Below are 15,646 nucleotides of genomic sequence, written 5' to 3'. Positions count from 1 at the left end.
TAAAGCGGCTTGATTTTTTATGCCAATTTTATCTAATTCTTTCCTTTCTTTTTGGCCGCCAGTATGCTCAGTTATAGTATTCATCCTAAAAAAAAGTTAGTATCCATTTCTAATAAACACTGATAATTACTTGATATTTGGATATCAGGTACATGAGGAGTTGAGCTTAGTAGCTTGCTGACATAGGGTGCTCTGAATATTAGCGAAAATTAAAAAGTTACATTAAAAACTATTTTTTCACTTAGAGTCGGTAAATTTGATGGAACACAAATGTGCTCCGTTTTCTGATAAAATGTGTACGTATTTGGTAACATAGGGATTAGGGAGCGCGTTAACATATGGATTTGGTAAATGTTTGCAGTTATGGAAGGATGCAACATCTGAAGAAATTTCAGTTCAGTACTTTTGCTGAAAGGAAGCCCAGATCTTACAGTCCGGCTTGCAATTATCCCATAGAACCACGATTTGGAATTTGGAAGCTCTACCTTCATTATTTTTGGCTGATACGTATATCCGCATATACGCTGGATCTGTTATTTTTTATTTCGGTCTTTTCAGGGGGGGTTCCTTTTACGCAATTATTGATGGGGAGGAAGGAAGTAAAGAGTTGCAGGCGCCTCAGCCCTGACTGGACGTTGTCGTCCGTCTCTAGACTAGACTAGAGTCTACAAAGTGGCGATGCAGGGACAGGCACGCAGCGCTGTGCACTGTACAACGCTGGGGCCGGGGGGGGCGCGGGCAGGGCACATGGGGACGCTGGGGTGCCTGGGTCCGCCGGCCCTGCTGTGGTGGCTCTCACTTTGCTGTAAGCCTGTAACCCCGCAGGGCCGGCTTCTCGCAATTGGCACTAGGGCTGCTAGTGGGGCGGTTGAAATAGTTTTTTCGTTCATGAGACCTCGAATTCCCACGTTCCAGCCTGCATTGGGGGGGGGGGGGGGGGGGGGGGGGGGGGGGCTTAACATTGGGATGGGTCGGGTAGATCGCAAGTACGGGATAGGTTGGAAGTGATTTAGTTTTAGGGTCGGCTCTTAGCATGGGTCACGATATAAGTTCAGCCGCTACTTTGCACAAAGTAGCGGACTGCCAACCTAATTCATCTGCAACAAATTTTAGTCAGTTTCTCTAAAAATTTTTAGGTGTGGACGTAAGATTTTAGTTTTAAGTTCCAACTCTTGACGCGGGGTCCACATATAAGTCCAACAGCACTACTTTGTACAAGGTAGTGGACTGTCAAGTGCAACAAATTTTGGTCAATTCCTTCAAAGTTTTAAGGTGTGAATTCTTGACGTGGAGCTCACATATAAGTTCAACCGCACTACTTTGCACAAAGTAGCGGATTATCACACTAATTCATCTGCAACAAATTTCGGTCAATTTCTCTAAAATTTTAAGGTGTGAACGTGAGGTTTTAGTTTTAGGATTTGACTCTTGACGCGGGGCCTACATATAAGTCCAGCGCAATTACTTTGCACAAGGTAGTGAGCTGTCAAACTAATTCAACTGCAACAAATTTCAATTAATTTCTCTAAAATTTTAAGGTGTGAACACGAAGTTTTAATTTTAGGGTCCGACTCTTGACACGGGGCTTACATATAAGTCTAGTCGTATTACTTTGCACAAAGTAGCGGACTGTCAAATTAATTTACCTGCAACAAATTTTAAACAATTTCTCTAAACTTTTTAAGGTGTGAACATGAGGTTTGTATAAATTTATGGGTTCATGTACCAAATCCACGGGTTATATCAATTTGTGGGGCGGGTTAGGTTGGGTTTACACAGTAGAATTATGAAGTGGGGCGGGTGGGTGAATGAGTTAATTTATTGCGGGTTAGGGTGGGTTTGGTGCGGGTTTCAACCCATTAGCAGACCTAATTGGCACGTGATCTCAAATCTCATGATCTCATCTCGCTTCGTATCCTTACTGTACTTAAGCCCCGTTTGGATACCCTGCTAAAGTCTAGCACCTATCACATTGGGTGTTTGGATGCTAATTAGGAGTATTAAATATAGGTTAATTATAAAACTAATTGCACAGATGGATTCTAATTCACGAGACGAATCTATTAAGCCTAATTAATCCATTATTTAATGATGTGGTGCTACAGTAACCATTTGCTAATGATGGATTAATTAGGCTTAATACATTCATCTCGTGAATTAGCACAGAGGTTCTGCAATTAGTTTTATAATTAGGTCATGTTTAGTCCTCCTCATTAGCATCCAAACATCTGATATGACACTGCTAAAGTTTAGCATGTAGTATCAAACACCCTTTAGCGTGACATCGACCATGGCATTATAGATAAGGTCATAATTCTAGGTGATGAAGTATTTGATAATTGGACGCAGAGAGGAAGTTTCAGGCCTCAGTTTAAGCTGGAGCTGTTTTTCAAATTTCAGTCTAGCCCTACTCCTATACCATATGCAGAGAAGCCGAGAGCAAAGATCCGCATCGATGGCTATGGATGGCGACGGAGCTTAATAAATAGCGGTCATTTTCGCTCAAAAAGGGCCAAACCGTCACAGGTCATTTTCAAACAGAAAAGGGCCGGGAGACGCGTGCAGCGAGGGGCGAGATACTGCCGGCGATAGTCCAAGAAGGGATAGCCCCCTCCTGAATCTGAATCAGGAGCTCGGTCCGGCGAACGGTGAGCCCCTTCGTAGTGGATGCAGAGCTGAGATGCAGACATGTCACAGCCTCACCCTGCGCTGCTACGGGACGGTAGCTGCGTGTGGCGTGGAGCCCGGGGCCGAGAGCGCCGAGCGGCTGGATCATCGGGAGGATTGACGGCTCACCTCCTGGCCCTGACGCAACGCAACAGGTCGCAGTTGAGCCCAGCCTGGACCACCTGGTGTGGTTTCTCGCTTCTGCGGTTCTGCGCTGCGCTGAGCTGCGCCTCGTCGTGCCCGCGCGAGCACCGGCTTGCGTTTGTGTAGGGTACACGCCACATTCCAGTCAGGAATTGACGCCGCGTTTTTATTCCGGTGACCTACCGGGATGTACTAGCTGTACTGAAATGATAGGGACCATGGCTGGGTGTCGACCTCTGCTATGCATCAACAAATTCATTTTTTTTATTTTCATATAGACAAATGCTGGGCATGCTCCATTATGCCACTTGCGAAAGAGATCGGTTGCATATCCATCTATGGCATTTCATGGCATCACCAGCTGTATAGCCTCCATTGATTCTTCTGCTGGATCATGGGAAGCATACTTCTCCCAAGCTTTTCGACTATTACAATTACAATTTACAAGACAACTCCAACGCCAGATTTTGGTATTCGAACGCATATCAACAGTGAAACGGGCAGAGCGGTCTTCCAAACCAGCATTGTTGAATTCTAATCAGAAGCTAGATCGTGGCACAAAGCTGCTGAAATGTTTCACATTTGTAAATAAAGAAAAAAAACTGGCATTCACTTGCCTGTTTCTGTAGTATGTACACTAAAGTACTCCCTCCATCCCAAATTATAAGTCGCTTTGACTTTTTTGATACATTCACTTTGTTATGTATATAGATATAACAATATGTCTAGATGCATAGCAAAGTGGATGTACCAAAAAAGTCAAAGCGACTTATAATTTGGGATGGAGGGAGTAGAAAAGAACGCAAACCAAACGGGCCTATCATATGTACAGGGTATAGCCAACTGACGTGCAAATTTACATTTCGCATGTTTGCTAGCACATGGTAAATAATCCGGCTAAGATCACCCTCCAAAAAAGAAAAGGGTTATGACCCGCACTTGCACGGATTTTAGTCAGATGTCCGTGCCCCCTCGTTGTCATCAAGCAGTGGCCTGAGATTTGACCTCTCGGCGGCAGGAACAGCATCCTCGCTCTCTTCCTTGAACCGATCCACGCTGGGGACGAATATGCCTGCAACGAGAAGATCATCTCAACTTCAGTTGAATTATCACAAAATACAAATCCAGACATCAGTGTACTACTGACTACTGAGCATTGTGGACGATGATGTTAAACTGAGGGGGATCATCTGCTGGAGCTGCAAAGTCACTGGTTATTATTATATTAAAAAGGCTAAAAAAATCAAGAAGAAAGGGGCAACTAAAAGGTGCATCAGGCCCTTGTTCTATGTGGGAAATTTTACTTTGTTCATGGAAATCAGAGGAATTTCCAGGCTTAAAATTTTACTCGATAGAAAAGGAATATTCAAACCAAACAAATAAGCATGCGATTTTTTTTTGGGTGGATTGATGCTAAGTCACAAGTGTTCAGAACATGTAAATGATCCTACAGTGGGATCATGCTTCATACAGGCTTCTCTGAAGCATGTGAAGGCAAAAAAAGGGAGCACATAGACTTTGTGACACTGTAGGGTTTTAAACTCACCAATAAACCAGAACACAGCTGCAATGAAAAGGATGGATGTCAATATAAGAGCCGTGGACCTCCAGTTATTGATTTTGTCCTGCATCAAGGTTCAAAAAGCATCTCTCAGGGGAAAAAACTTAAAGAACACAACAACCTATATGCAACTTGTAAATGCATTGAGCTGAGACCAGAGCTTAGAAGTACTGAGATGTGAAGTAACGTATTTCACACAGAATCCAATATACCAAATTTTCAGCGATTATTTGCACTACATGGGCCAATCTCATATACATGATGGACCTATATTTTAATCACGTAGAAGGAAAATGGCAAGTTTGCTGAGGCAGTCTGTTTTGACTGACTAGAATACAACATCAACAACAATAACAGACAAGTACCTGAAGAAGCCCAACAAGAGGTGAAGAAGGCACATCACCAAATATATGGATTGAAACAGTGGATACGGCCATTGCCAATGGCCGCAAATGTGGCTTCACAGTATGAAGGCATACAAAATTTACTGGTGCCTGCAAGTCAAAAGAATTAAGCATACGCAGATGTTAGCTAGGTGCATTCATCTAAATACACTGAAGAAATGCTTATTTGCTCAATGGCGTGAAAAGCAAATCAAGATAGAGGCGATTTTGCAAAATAAAGCAATAGTTGCATACAATACCCATGCAGCAATTACCATGGTAGGCAATAATGGCAACAAATCTAGGACTTGAAGTAGTATAAATGTTGAACAGAAGAAAAGGAATTACCTGAGTTGCAAAAACCAAAATCTCCCCAATTGCAAAGAAGAATATGAATCCATATAGGCTCTTGAAACAAAAGGCACCAAAGCAGAATATTGCCCCTAGAAATGTTGCGCTAGAGAGAAGCTGCAAGGGAAGTCCCGTGAATCCATGGAAGTACACATAATATGACTAGTTATGATCGTTGAAAGCGGTACATGAAATGACTTAGTTAAGCTTTATTGCCCCCAAACAATTCACACATAAACTTTCTCTTTTTTTTACCAGGCAGGAGAGCTGCCGATTATATTAAAAGGAAGATGAAAACCCAGATTGGGGAATACAACAAAGGAAGAAAATAACAACCCAGATGCAAGCAACTCAATGTTCTGAGGGTTTAGTGATTCATATACAGTTGTGTAAAATTAGTGTCCAACCAAACATGCCCTTAATGTTACTGTAATCATGATGATAAGAAACCAAATAGGCAGTGCAGGCTGGTCGTTACACTTTTGTAATCGGCACTGCCGTAATCTAGTTCTCTGTGTGGGTGTGTTTGTTTTGGTAGGGTTTACACACTTCCTTGCATCGTATACTTTCTTCTTCTTAAGGGAATGACACAACTCTTCTGCGTGTTCGAGAGAAAGAAAGAAACCAAATAGGAAAAAGAATGAAAACAAAATTAGGGGATCATACGTTTTTTAGCAGTTTAGGGAGATGACATCGCAACACAAGTTGAAGGACCATGGGTGTATTTTACTCAAGCTTATTAATAAGGACTGCAGAATGTTAGCTTGCAGCTCACTTCGGAAGGAAAAACAAAACAAAAACACAGATAATTTGGTTATGAAAATAACAAACTGCATTTCGACTGCTATATTGTCAAGGATTAGGTATTGTATTTTCTTACCTTGAAAGCATTAGGAATTGTAGCCCCTATCTTGTCAAGGATGATACCTCCTGATAGAGTTCCAAGGATTCCACATACTATAGTTATTCCACCAAACATAAGATCTGCGCTCGCCTGATTAAAAAATTCAATGAGAAATGTAGTCAGTTGGATATTATGAAATAGAGTATTAATCTAGATCAGTGCTAAACTGGACTTAAATTGTGGTCCATCGAGATTGAACAGTCTTTTTTAAATAAGAAATGTATAATGGTCACACATCTAATATATGATTATATGTAATATGCAAACATATTGCCACATGTGAGTGAAAGACAGGACTTCTACCATATTGTAGATCTGTTTGCCCGCCTTGGGGCCCCAGTAGGAATAAGCACCGATGACAAAGTTATAGGAGATGTAACCTGAAATAATATAGGGAAAGGAAACTTCAGAATCATAAATAGATGTACAAAAAGTGTGGAACACACAAGACATTGAGAGGACAATCTGACCTAAGACAACGATGAAAAAAGGCATCTCTTGTAGTAGTTCTTTCATATCTTTGCCGAAACGACCAATTTCAGTCATGAGACTCTGGCCAAACCTGGAGCTGCAGGATCAAAACAGAGATGTGTAATGAGCCTTAAGATAGATCGTTAAAAGGTCCAGAAAAGTCTAGTAAGCACATGTACATATAGCTCCAATGATCACTTTAAATATCTAAAACATTTAGTTATACCTGCTTGAACAACTGAGATAAATCATCATATTACATTGAAATACATTACATAAAGGCAATAAACATTAAAACAAATCAATATTTGACAATTGCAAAAAAAAATGTCTAGAAGTGCTTACAAGGATAACTTTTGTGGGACCTTTCCTGCAAGATCATCGATTCCACCAGGCATAACACGCTTTGTCCCATTATTATCTGGATCAGACAGAAATAAACAGAAAAGCAAAAATAAGGGAGCATTAGCCATAAGTCAAGAGGAGGCAGCTTCTACTTAGCATGAAGGCCACAAGCTCTATGCATGAGGGCCACCAAAAACATATCTATAACTTAGTTGCTAACTTCCCCAAAAGTACTTGGTCGCCGCTCTGAATTTTAAATAGAAGGAAATTCAAAATAAGCTAACATCCTTAGCAAAACACCTGCCTTACTTCTTAAATTACTTATCTTATGAATCATTTGAGATGCTTATGAATGCCAAGCTAGTCTTAAAATATTTATCTTACAAACTATTTGAGATGCTTATAAAAGCCAAGCTAGTTCAATTTCATCATAAAATTAGATCTGCGGCTCAGAATTGTTTGTTTTACAAAGATGAACAGAAGCACAAGAACATCAGAATCCAGAAGAATCTCAGCATATAAAGAACAACTGGCTCCAATGGAGACTATTCTTCTATGCTCTACCAAAAAGCAAAATTGCAACAAAAAAAACTGTTAGTTGTCCAATGGGAGGATAAATATTGATACAAGGCACATACTTATCTGATCTTGAACCTCAGGATTAAGCATCTGGCCGTATTCTTTTGTTCTGTTCTGAGAAAATCCTGGTAAACAAAATCCCAGCCCCCAAAGAGGCACAAAAAGTGAAAAACATCAGGTACCACAGGATGACAATTACAAAATGCTGTATAGTGAGCTGTTTGCTTAGTTAACAATAACTGTAAGAAAAGAAAGGCATACCTTTCAGCTCTAGTGGCTTTATCACAAAGCCTAGAATAACAAAAGGAATCATCAAAATTGACTCTCCCCAGAAAGCAGCACGCCAGTTCAGTATTTTCCCAACCTGGTGAGAATAACATAATTTGTTTAGCCTGTTCATACAAATTGATAGCACACTTGTACAAAAACAAGCTCAATAATGAAGGAGTTCCATCATTTAAATCATAAACAAGAGAGAATTTATGGTATCGTTTGACCCCAAAAATTATTCCACGGTGGATATTCATTTACACTGCCTTAAACAAAGAAGCCTTAGCAAAGGGAAAGAAATAGCCATTTGATGGGTAATGGGCAGAGATGCTAGAGATAAGATTGCAAGGATCAGGTGCTTCATGTAAATAATGCTGAAAAAGCGTATTACTCAAACTGTAACTCAAGTCAAAACTGAATAGGAAGAAAACCAGAACTTATGATAAGACTTACCAGTCCACCATAAACATAGCCTAATGCTATTCCAGTTGGTATGCACATGTAGAACATAGCAAGCCATCCTGTTTTCTGGTAACATTAGCAGCAGGAAGTTATTGGCTGATTAAAGACATGAAGAACTGTAAATAGCAGTAACCATTAAAAACAATGTATAGCATAGCTTGATGAGAGAATTGCTTGAATATGTGCACAGCTTGGTGTTATGGTGTAAATGCCATGCCCCACGAATCCTTGTATGCTAAGGCCCAATCCCGACTTGGGGCAGGCCTATGCATACATACTAGCTCCCTTGGACATTTGTCCTAGTTTTCATCCAAAAGGGGCTAACCCAGAATTACCAAGTTTGGATCCCAAGTGTGTGCTAGCACTATCCAGTGTGGGACTAAACTCTCCACAACTACACACAGAGGTAGCTATTAATTTTGGACAGATGTTTACAGTAAAGCAATCTCAAAGGCAGTACAATAACAGAACCTGAGCTACTGGTGCATTGTCATCTATGAATGGAGCTGCCAGACTTATAAATGAAGCTTCACCAACACCAACTAACCTGAGTAACAAAAAATTGGATAATGACCATGCAATTAGATGATTGGCATTGAACCTTTCTTAACAGATACTTGAAAGAGATGAAAAAGCACTTACATGCGGCATATAGTAATTGACCAGAAATCAAAAGAGACCCCACAACCAGCTGTTGCGATAGTCCATACTAACAAGCCAACACCAATAAGCCTGAAAGGATTATGTCTGCAAGGAAGGGAAATTGGTCACAAACGGAAAATGAATAGCGCTTCATATTGGGGGACATGAAACATGAATTACAGCATTCACCTCCATCGCAATTCGCAATACATACTTGTTATTATTTGTTAATCTGCAGTATGTATTAGAACATTCCTCTTCTTATTGGTAATACTTCTTGCTTTTCCATAATTAATATAACTATATATCAATAAGTATGAGCTAGAGCTCCATTAGTGAACATTTCATTATCCAGTTTCTAATACTATACTGTTACTTTTGAGAACTTGCATAGAAACCTCTAAATAGAGCTAAGAATATATATCTTAGTTAACTATATTCTAATTCCATCCACTTCATCCCTGCAACCACACAAAAAACTGGCTTATCCCATCCACCCTACACCAAACAGACAACTTGGACGTCCATAGCCCTAAACACAAGAATGAAGAGAGAGCTAACCTTTTTGCCAGGGAAGCAAATATCAGTGAAGCCACCAACAATCCAACCATAAATGCTGAGGACAGCACACCATCTTCAGCATTACTAAGATTAAAGTCTCCCCTACAGAGGCCAAGCATGGTAAGACAGATAGTGAGTAAATGGAAAGAGTGTGGCCAACATATTGCATCTTAAGAAAGTAGACAAGTGGCGACTTATATTAATAAAAAATACGGAGGGGATCACATCAGCAAAAGAAAGTTGAATAAAACTTTTCTGGAGTTTCCAGCTTTAATTCCATTTGATATATATGTTAAAGATGAACAGTTTAAGAAAAAATTCTCATAAAACTTACTGAATTCCTGAGCCTGAGGTGCACGTGCCACCAGAACAATTTTTGCGGCTACCATTGACACCATTACTTGCTATTGCTCCTCGATCAACATAGTTTAGCATGTTGATAATGCAGAACATGACAAGTAATCTGCACGAGTAGAAAAATAATAAAACTCAAGCAAAATATATAACTTGAAGATACATATATACCCGGATACACCATGCCAATGCAATCTACATAAAGAAGAATTTGTAGACTACTACATTACAAGCTGATTGTGACAATAAATCATGTGAACAGCTCTCTCTCTCTCCCTCTACAACCTCCCCTCTCTCTAAAGTGAGATAAAAGGAGCATGAAACTTGAGGTTAATTCAGTGGAATGCTGAGCACATGATGATGTACTAAAAGTATTAACTGTGAGTCTGTGACCATACAGCAGAAACCTCATTTTCATATCAGATGTTCACATGACCAGAGGACAGCCAAATAACAAACTTTCTCTCCAGCTCCCATCTCGCTAACACTGAGATCCAAAGCGCTTCCATGCCCCAGCAGAATACAGGCAATAAAAGCTGATCAAACCAAACTCCAGGCCCCTTCCAATTTCGATGCACATCAAAGTAAATGCAACCTTATACTCACTGGAAAAGGTCGCCAGCTGTTGCCTAATAAAACAAAGCCCATCGATCGAACCAACACTGAATTAAAAACGCAGATCCATACCACGAAAGCAAGCAAACAAGGAGAAACGTAGAAATTCGAAAACTCCAAGCCACGAATGGAACAACCAGCGCGTTAAGCAAATTCGGATTAAACTAACGGAACATCGTTACACGCCATCCCCGATGATTAGTTAGTCCCATCGAACTACTGAATTAATGGCTATCTCCGTTGGCCTGCTTAGATCCCACCGCAACTTGAACATCGCCAGAAGCTCAAAAATACACAGTCCGAGCCATTGCCAAGCAGCAATCCAATTGGAGCTTCGGAGAACCCAAATCTCTCGCACCACGAGCTACGGCCCGACACGTCCAATTGGAGCTCCGGAGAACCCAAATTTCCCAGACCAAGCAAACAGCTAAATTCCAGCGCGTTCAATTGGACCTCCAGAGAACCCAAGGTCCTCGAACCATCGGCGGAGGCCAGCACCGCCACAGAGCTCCCAGAAAACCAGATGCAACGAAAACAGATCAAACCCACCACAACCGAGTTCCACGACAAGACGATGGTGCTCAATCGAGCTCTGCTACGGGGTTGGGTTACCTCTTAGGCGTGAACCAGGAAGGCTTGTCCCCGCCCTGGTCGCTGGTGCTCGCGTCCAGGCCCGTCTCGACGTCCCGCACCACGGTGACCGCCATGGCCTCCACGCCTGCTGCTGCTGCTGGCGCCGCCTCCTTCTTAGCCTCCACCGAAGCCGCCGCCGCCGCCGCCGCCGCCGCCGCCGGTGCCGCCTCAGCCGGTGCCTCCCGCTTGGAGTGCTCCTGGTCGCCCTCCGCCACAGGGGTCACCGAACCCGGCGCAGCAGGGAGGGGGTTGGAGGCGGACTCGACGTGGGATCCCGCAACTGGCACCACGACCCGGGCGGCGTCGTCGTCGCTCGCTTCCTGGGCGGCGACGGGTGATCCGCCCATAAAATTTTTTATGGGCTGATGAATTGACTCTGGAGAGTTTGTAATCGGTTACCACCACACGGAATTCCTCCCGTGCGCCGTCGGGATCCCAACGAAATATCTCATGGGTCCAACCGGAACGGATAAAATGTCGCGCGGGCGGGCGGGTTGGTCTTGGTTTTTGGTTTGGTTCGTTTTATAGCGGATCAGCCGAGCTGAATATTCGGTGAATATATTGATATGAGGAAGCGGGTGGTTTCGGCCGGAAGGGGAAGGCGACGCGGCCGTGGGGCTGTTGGGGAATGGAAGGGGGGAGGTAGGTTGCGGGAGCACGGATGCTGGCTGCTGGGTGCTGGCTGGTTGGGAGAGATTCCTTCCTCTCCCCCGAGCTGAGCTCGTCCTCTTCACGGCTTCGCACCGCACGCTGCCCTCGGCTCCCCGGCGGCGGCGTGTCGACGGGGAACGAGCGAGGGAGACCGGCGCTAGTGGACGTGCGGGGGCACGCGGCGCGTGGACCAGGCTCATGATGGACCGGCGGCTTATCTGGCCGTGGTAGCTCTACTACTCGGACGCTTTTTAAATGCGCGATTCTGGCGGGTAGCTGGGAGTTTAATAGCTGTATCTACTCGGACGCTTTTTAAATACGCTCGCAAATACTTGCAGCGCGTCAGTCAGTAGCTGGGAACAGGTGGTGATTGTGGATTCAGCCCGTTTGGTTACAGCGACTAAAGTAGGTCCACGTCACATTGAATGTTTAGTTCATGTCACATCAAATGTTTAGGTGCTAATTACGAGTATTAATATAGGTTAAAGTACGGTCCACGTCACATTGAATGTTTAGTTCATGTCACATCGAATGTTTAGATGCTAATTACGAGTATTAATATAGGTTAATTATAAAACCAATTGCATAAATGAAGGTTAATTCGCGAGACGAATCTATTAAACCTAATTAGTCCATGGTTTGACCATGTGATGCTATAGTAAATATGCACTAATCATGAATTAATTAGGTTTAATAGATTCATCTCGCGAATTAGTCACGACTTATGCAATTAGTTTTATAGTTAGTTCACGTTTAGTCTTTCTAATTGGTATCAAATATCCGATGTGATCCGAACTAAAAATTAGTCCATGGATCCAAACATCCCCGCTAGCGGTCAAAAGGAGAACTATTCCTATTAAGATAGATTCCATTCCATCTCGTTCCCACATAGATCCCATTCCATCTCGTTCCCGGATCATGTGACAGGCTGTGATAGTATTTAGGGGTGGGCACTTTTAAACCAAAACAGAAAAAACACCGAATTGAACCGACCGAACTGAAATGTTGGCTTTTTTGGTTTTTCGGGTCGGTGTCAGTTTTGATTTTTTTCCCAAATCGGTCCTTTGCGTCGGTGTCGGTTTCAGCTCCGAGCCGAGCCGAATCACCGATGTACTACTGGCATCCGTTCAATCCTTACTCTCCGGTGGGCGCATAAGGACTTTGGCCTATCTCAGCCCAAGGCCACACCGCCCTATCATCTCACCATCGATCCTCTTTTCGCCATCCCTCCATCGGACTCTTCTTCCCCGTCTTGCTCCCGCATCGGCGCCTCCCACCCTATCCACCACAGCTTCGCAGGATCCCGTCCTCGAGGCGCGCGAGGCAGCAAGACGAGTGGCTGGTGCGGCTTTATGAGCTTGCGGTGCGGGCGAGCGGCCACTGGTCCGGCACGTGGCGGTGGGGGCACAGCGAGCGGCCGCTGCAGCGCTACGCATGCATGGAGCAACGGCAGTGCGGGCGACCGGCCGCCGACCACGGTGCACGTCCCAAGCAACGGCGACCCACGACCGCAGGGCAGGCGCTTGCAGGGCGGCATGGTGCGGTCTCCGTCTCCCTACTAGGCTTGGACAGGGATAGCCACAACAAAGGCCTTGTTTAGTTGCCCAAAGTTTGGAGATGCAAAATTATTGTTGTAGCACTGTAGCACACTGTAGCGTTTCGTTTGTATTTGTGAATTATTGTCCAAATATTGACTAATTAGACTCAAAAGATTCGTCTCGCAAAGTACAACAAAACTGTGCAATTAGTTTTTGATTTCGTCTACATTTAGTACTCCATGCATGTACCGCAAGTTTGATGTGATGGGGAATCTTCTTTTTGCATAGTGTCGAAGTTGGGAGTTTGAGGGGAACTAGACAGGGCCAAAGATGAGGTATGGACTTCGGTTTGACTTCAGTAAAACCGAACACCGTACCGAAAACACCAAAACCTGGACGATCGTTTCCATTTCTTGCACACCAAAATTTTCAAACGCCGAACACACCGAACAGCCTAACAGTATTTGCCTAGGCATCGAGTAGTAGCAGCAGTGTTTCCCATCTGGTGCAATGATTATCAATTGGACTGTCACAGTGTCATCTTGTGTGTCTACTGTGCATGCAGCCGCGCCCGTCGAGCTTGTGTTTTGGAAGTATTTAGCGCGGCCTGGTGGGCCTCGCTCGCAAAGGTGGCGCTTGGGGCACCACCAACATCCATCCTACCTTTGTGTCGCTTTTTCTTTCTTTGCCGGGCTTTATCGTATTTATTTACCTGCAAAACCTTGGACCATCGATCGACAGGGGAGATTAGCTAGCTGTTGGGCGAGGCTGTAAGGCTATTTCCCGTGGTAGTTTTACAGGAGTTTTATACACATGCCACATCAGCTAATCTAATGACATGGTAGGAAATTTAAGAGGGAAGAGAAGGAACTAATTTCATCTAGATGTAGCTAGCTGTTGGGTGAGGTTGTAATGCTATTTCCCGTGGTAGTTTTACAGGAGTTTTATACACATTAAATATAGTGCCACATCAGCTAATCCGATGACATGGCAGGAAATTTAAGAGGGAAGAGAAGGAACTAGTTTCATCTAGATGAAACTCTCTGGTACGAAAACCCACTTTGAATGTGTCATGAAATTATAAATTGAAGGGGTAGTTTCAAACATAATTTCACCTTCTTTCACCTTCTTGTTGACGATGCCACCACTAGGATTAGCCTGATGCCAGCCGTACGCGGTCATGGCTACAATTATTCCCAATCCAATCATCCCTCCAGGCATCAAATCGGGATCTTCCTCGCGGCTTCGTGCTGCCAACAGGCAACAGTAGCTGACCGTCCTTTCCCCCTTGTCGCTGTCTTCCAAGTTCCAATTATTTGGGCGATTGCTCTGTCAATCGAACGTGTTCGAGTGTCCTTTTTCTCAGAAAATTCAGTTTACCGTACTGAAGAACCGCAGTACCTGAAGCACAGCTTTTTCAGTGCTGTCAGTCAGTACGCGGCTCGAGGTTGCTACGTCGCTGAACAATCTCCTGCGTTCCGTTCGGACCGTGCCTAGCTAGGCCGCGCCTTTAGGCCTGCACCGTGCCGTCAATGTTCAGTCTAAAGTTTGAAAGGCGTGCCACACTTCCGTTACAGATCGTGCTTAGCCTCTGGACCGTGCCGTCAATGTTCGGTTTTAAAGTTTGAAAGGCGTGCCACAGCACTTTGATGAGGACGGGCAAAGGAGCAAAGAGGGCGTCTCCAAAGATTATCGCCGGTGTGGTGGGATGTTGCTTTTAGCCGCATAGGATCGTTGCACTAAAGATACGTGCTCTGGACACGAAAGATGTTTGCCGTGATCTTCCCTTAGAAAACCATGCGCTCGCACCGTCACAGTCTCAGCGTGGGGCGACGTAAAATTGTAGCCGCCGTGCTCCAGGAGTCACGCCAAAGCTACCTACGCTACCTGTTGAGGTTTGTTTAGTCTTCTACTCCACTTCACCAAATCGTGTGCTTTTCTTAACCTAACTTGTTGAGAATTTGAGAGATGGTCCAGTTTAGTTCTGGTGATTGATCACGGATCATCACGAGTGCACGAGCCACCCAGGACTGTCCTTGCTTCTTCTTGTTTTTTTTTTTGTCAGACCGCCCGTTTCGGGGCCAGGCCACACTTGGGCCTTACTAGTAAAAAGACCTGTTTGTTTTTGCCTGGCCCATGACAGTGCTGACGAGCGAGCAGGCCTGTTTTGGTTCGATGGCATCATCACAAGCTAAGGTCTTGTCAGCTAGCTCATAAGATTAAAATATAATATTTTATCTAGTGGAAGAGGGAGAAAGAAAAAAAGAAAGAAGAGCTACCTCTTAATCAAGAGGTAGTCTCGTACATATATTTTATTACGTGGGGCTGATACGTGGATCTATTTATATTTTGAATTACGTGTTTAGAGTTAGATCATTGGATAAGCTGTATCTTATGCTAATTTTTATTGCAATGAGCTAGTGGTCGTCTCTACATGAAAGGTGAGATCAGGTCTACCGAATCTGCAGGAGTGCTGCAGAACTCTGATCCATATGCCTTGGAGCATTGGGCAAAC

At 43.7% G+C, this 15,646-nt stretch overlaps 1 protein-coding gene across 1 annotated transcript; it reads right to left on the bottom strand.

Moving 5' to 3' along the window:
• Positions 1 to 3,318: 3,318 nt before the first annotated feature.
• On the bottom strand, positions 3,319 to 11,679 carry LOC117863776 (probable sphingolipid transporter spinster homolog 2). The gene is made up of 16 exons (XM_034747619.2): positions 10,922 to 11,679; positions 9,675 to 9,803; positions 9,341 to 9,442; positions 8,780 to 8,884; positions 8,609 to 8,684; positions 8,129 to 8,203; positions 7,667 to 7,769; positions 7,465 to 7,530; positions 6,827 to 6,902; positions 6,481 to 6,578; positions 6,314 to 6,390; positions 5,987 to 6,100; positions 5,104 to 5,223; positions 4,738 to 4,866; positions 4,358 to 4,436; positions 3,319 to 3,883 (listed from the first exon to the last, which is right to left on the bottom strand). The coding sequence occupies exons 1-16, from the start codon at positions 11,287 to 11,289 to the stop codon at positions 3,762 to 3,764; spliced, it is 1,839 nt and encodes a 612-aa protein (XP_034603510.1). The 5' UTR covers positions 11,290 to 11,679; the 3' UTR covers positions 3,319 to 3,761.
• Positions 11,680 to 15,646: the final 3,967 nt, after the last annotated feature.

This window comes from Setaria viridis, chromosome 7, assembly GCF_005286985.2.
Source record: "Setaria viridis chromosome 7, Setaria_viridis_v4.0, whole genome shotgun sequence".
Lineage (NCBI taxonomy): Eukaryota > Viridiplantae > Streptophyta > Magnoliopsida > Poales > Poaceae > Setaria > Setaria viridis.
The sequence above is the reverse complement of the archived record's forward strand: the minus strand, read 5'-3'. Positions and strand labels throughout refer to the sequence as shown.

What these genes read in the sequence shown, in the direction of transcription:
- LOC117863776 (XM_034747619.2), bottom strand. Translation starts at nt 11,289, where the DNA reads ATGGGCGGATCACCCGTCGCCGCCCAGGAAGCGAGCGACGACGACGCC. An exon ending in TCCTGGTTCACGCCTAAGAG is followed by an intron (nt 9,804 to 10,921) that starts GTAACCCAACCC and finishes CTACTCGTGCAG; the next exon opens with ATTACTTGTCATGTTCTGCA. An exon ending in GCTATGTTTATGGTGGACTG is followed by an intron (nt 7,770 to 8,128) that starts GTAAGTCTTATC and finishes TATTCTCACCAG; the next exon opens with GTTGGGAAAATACTGAACTG.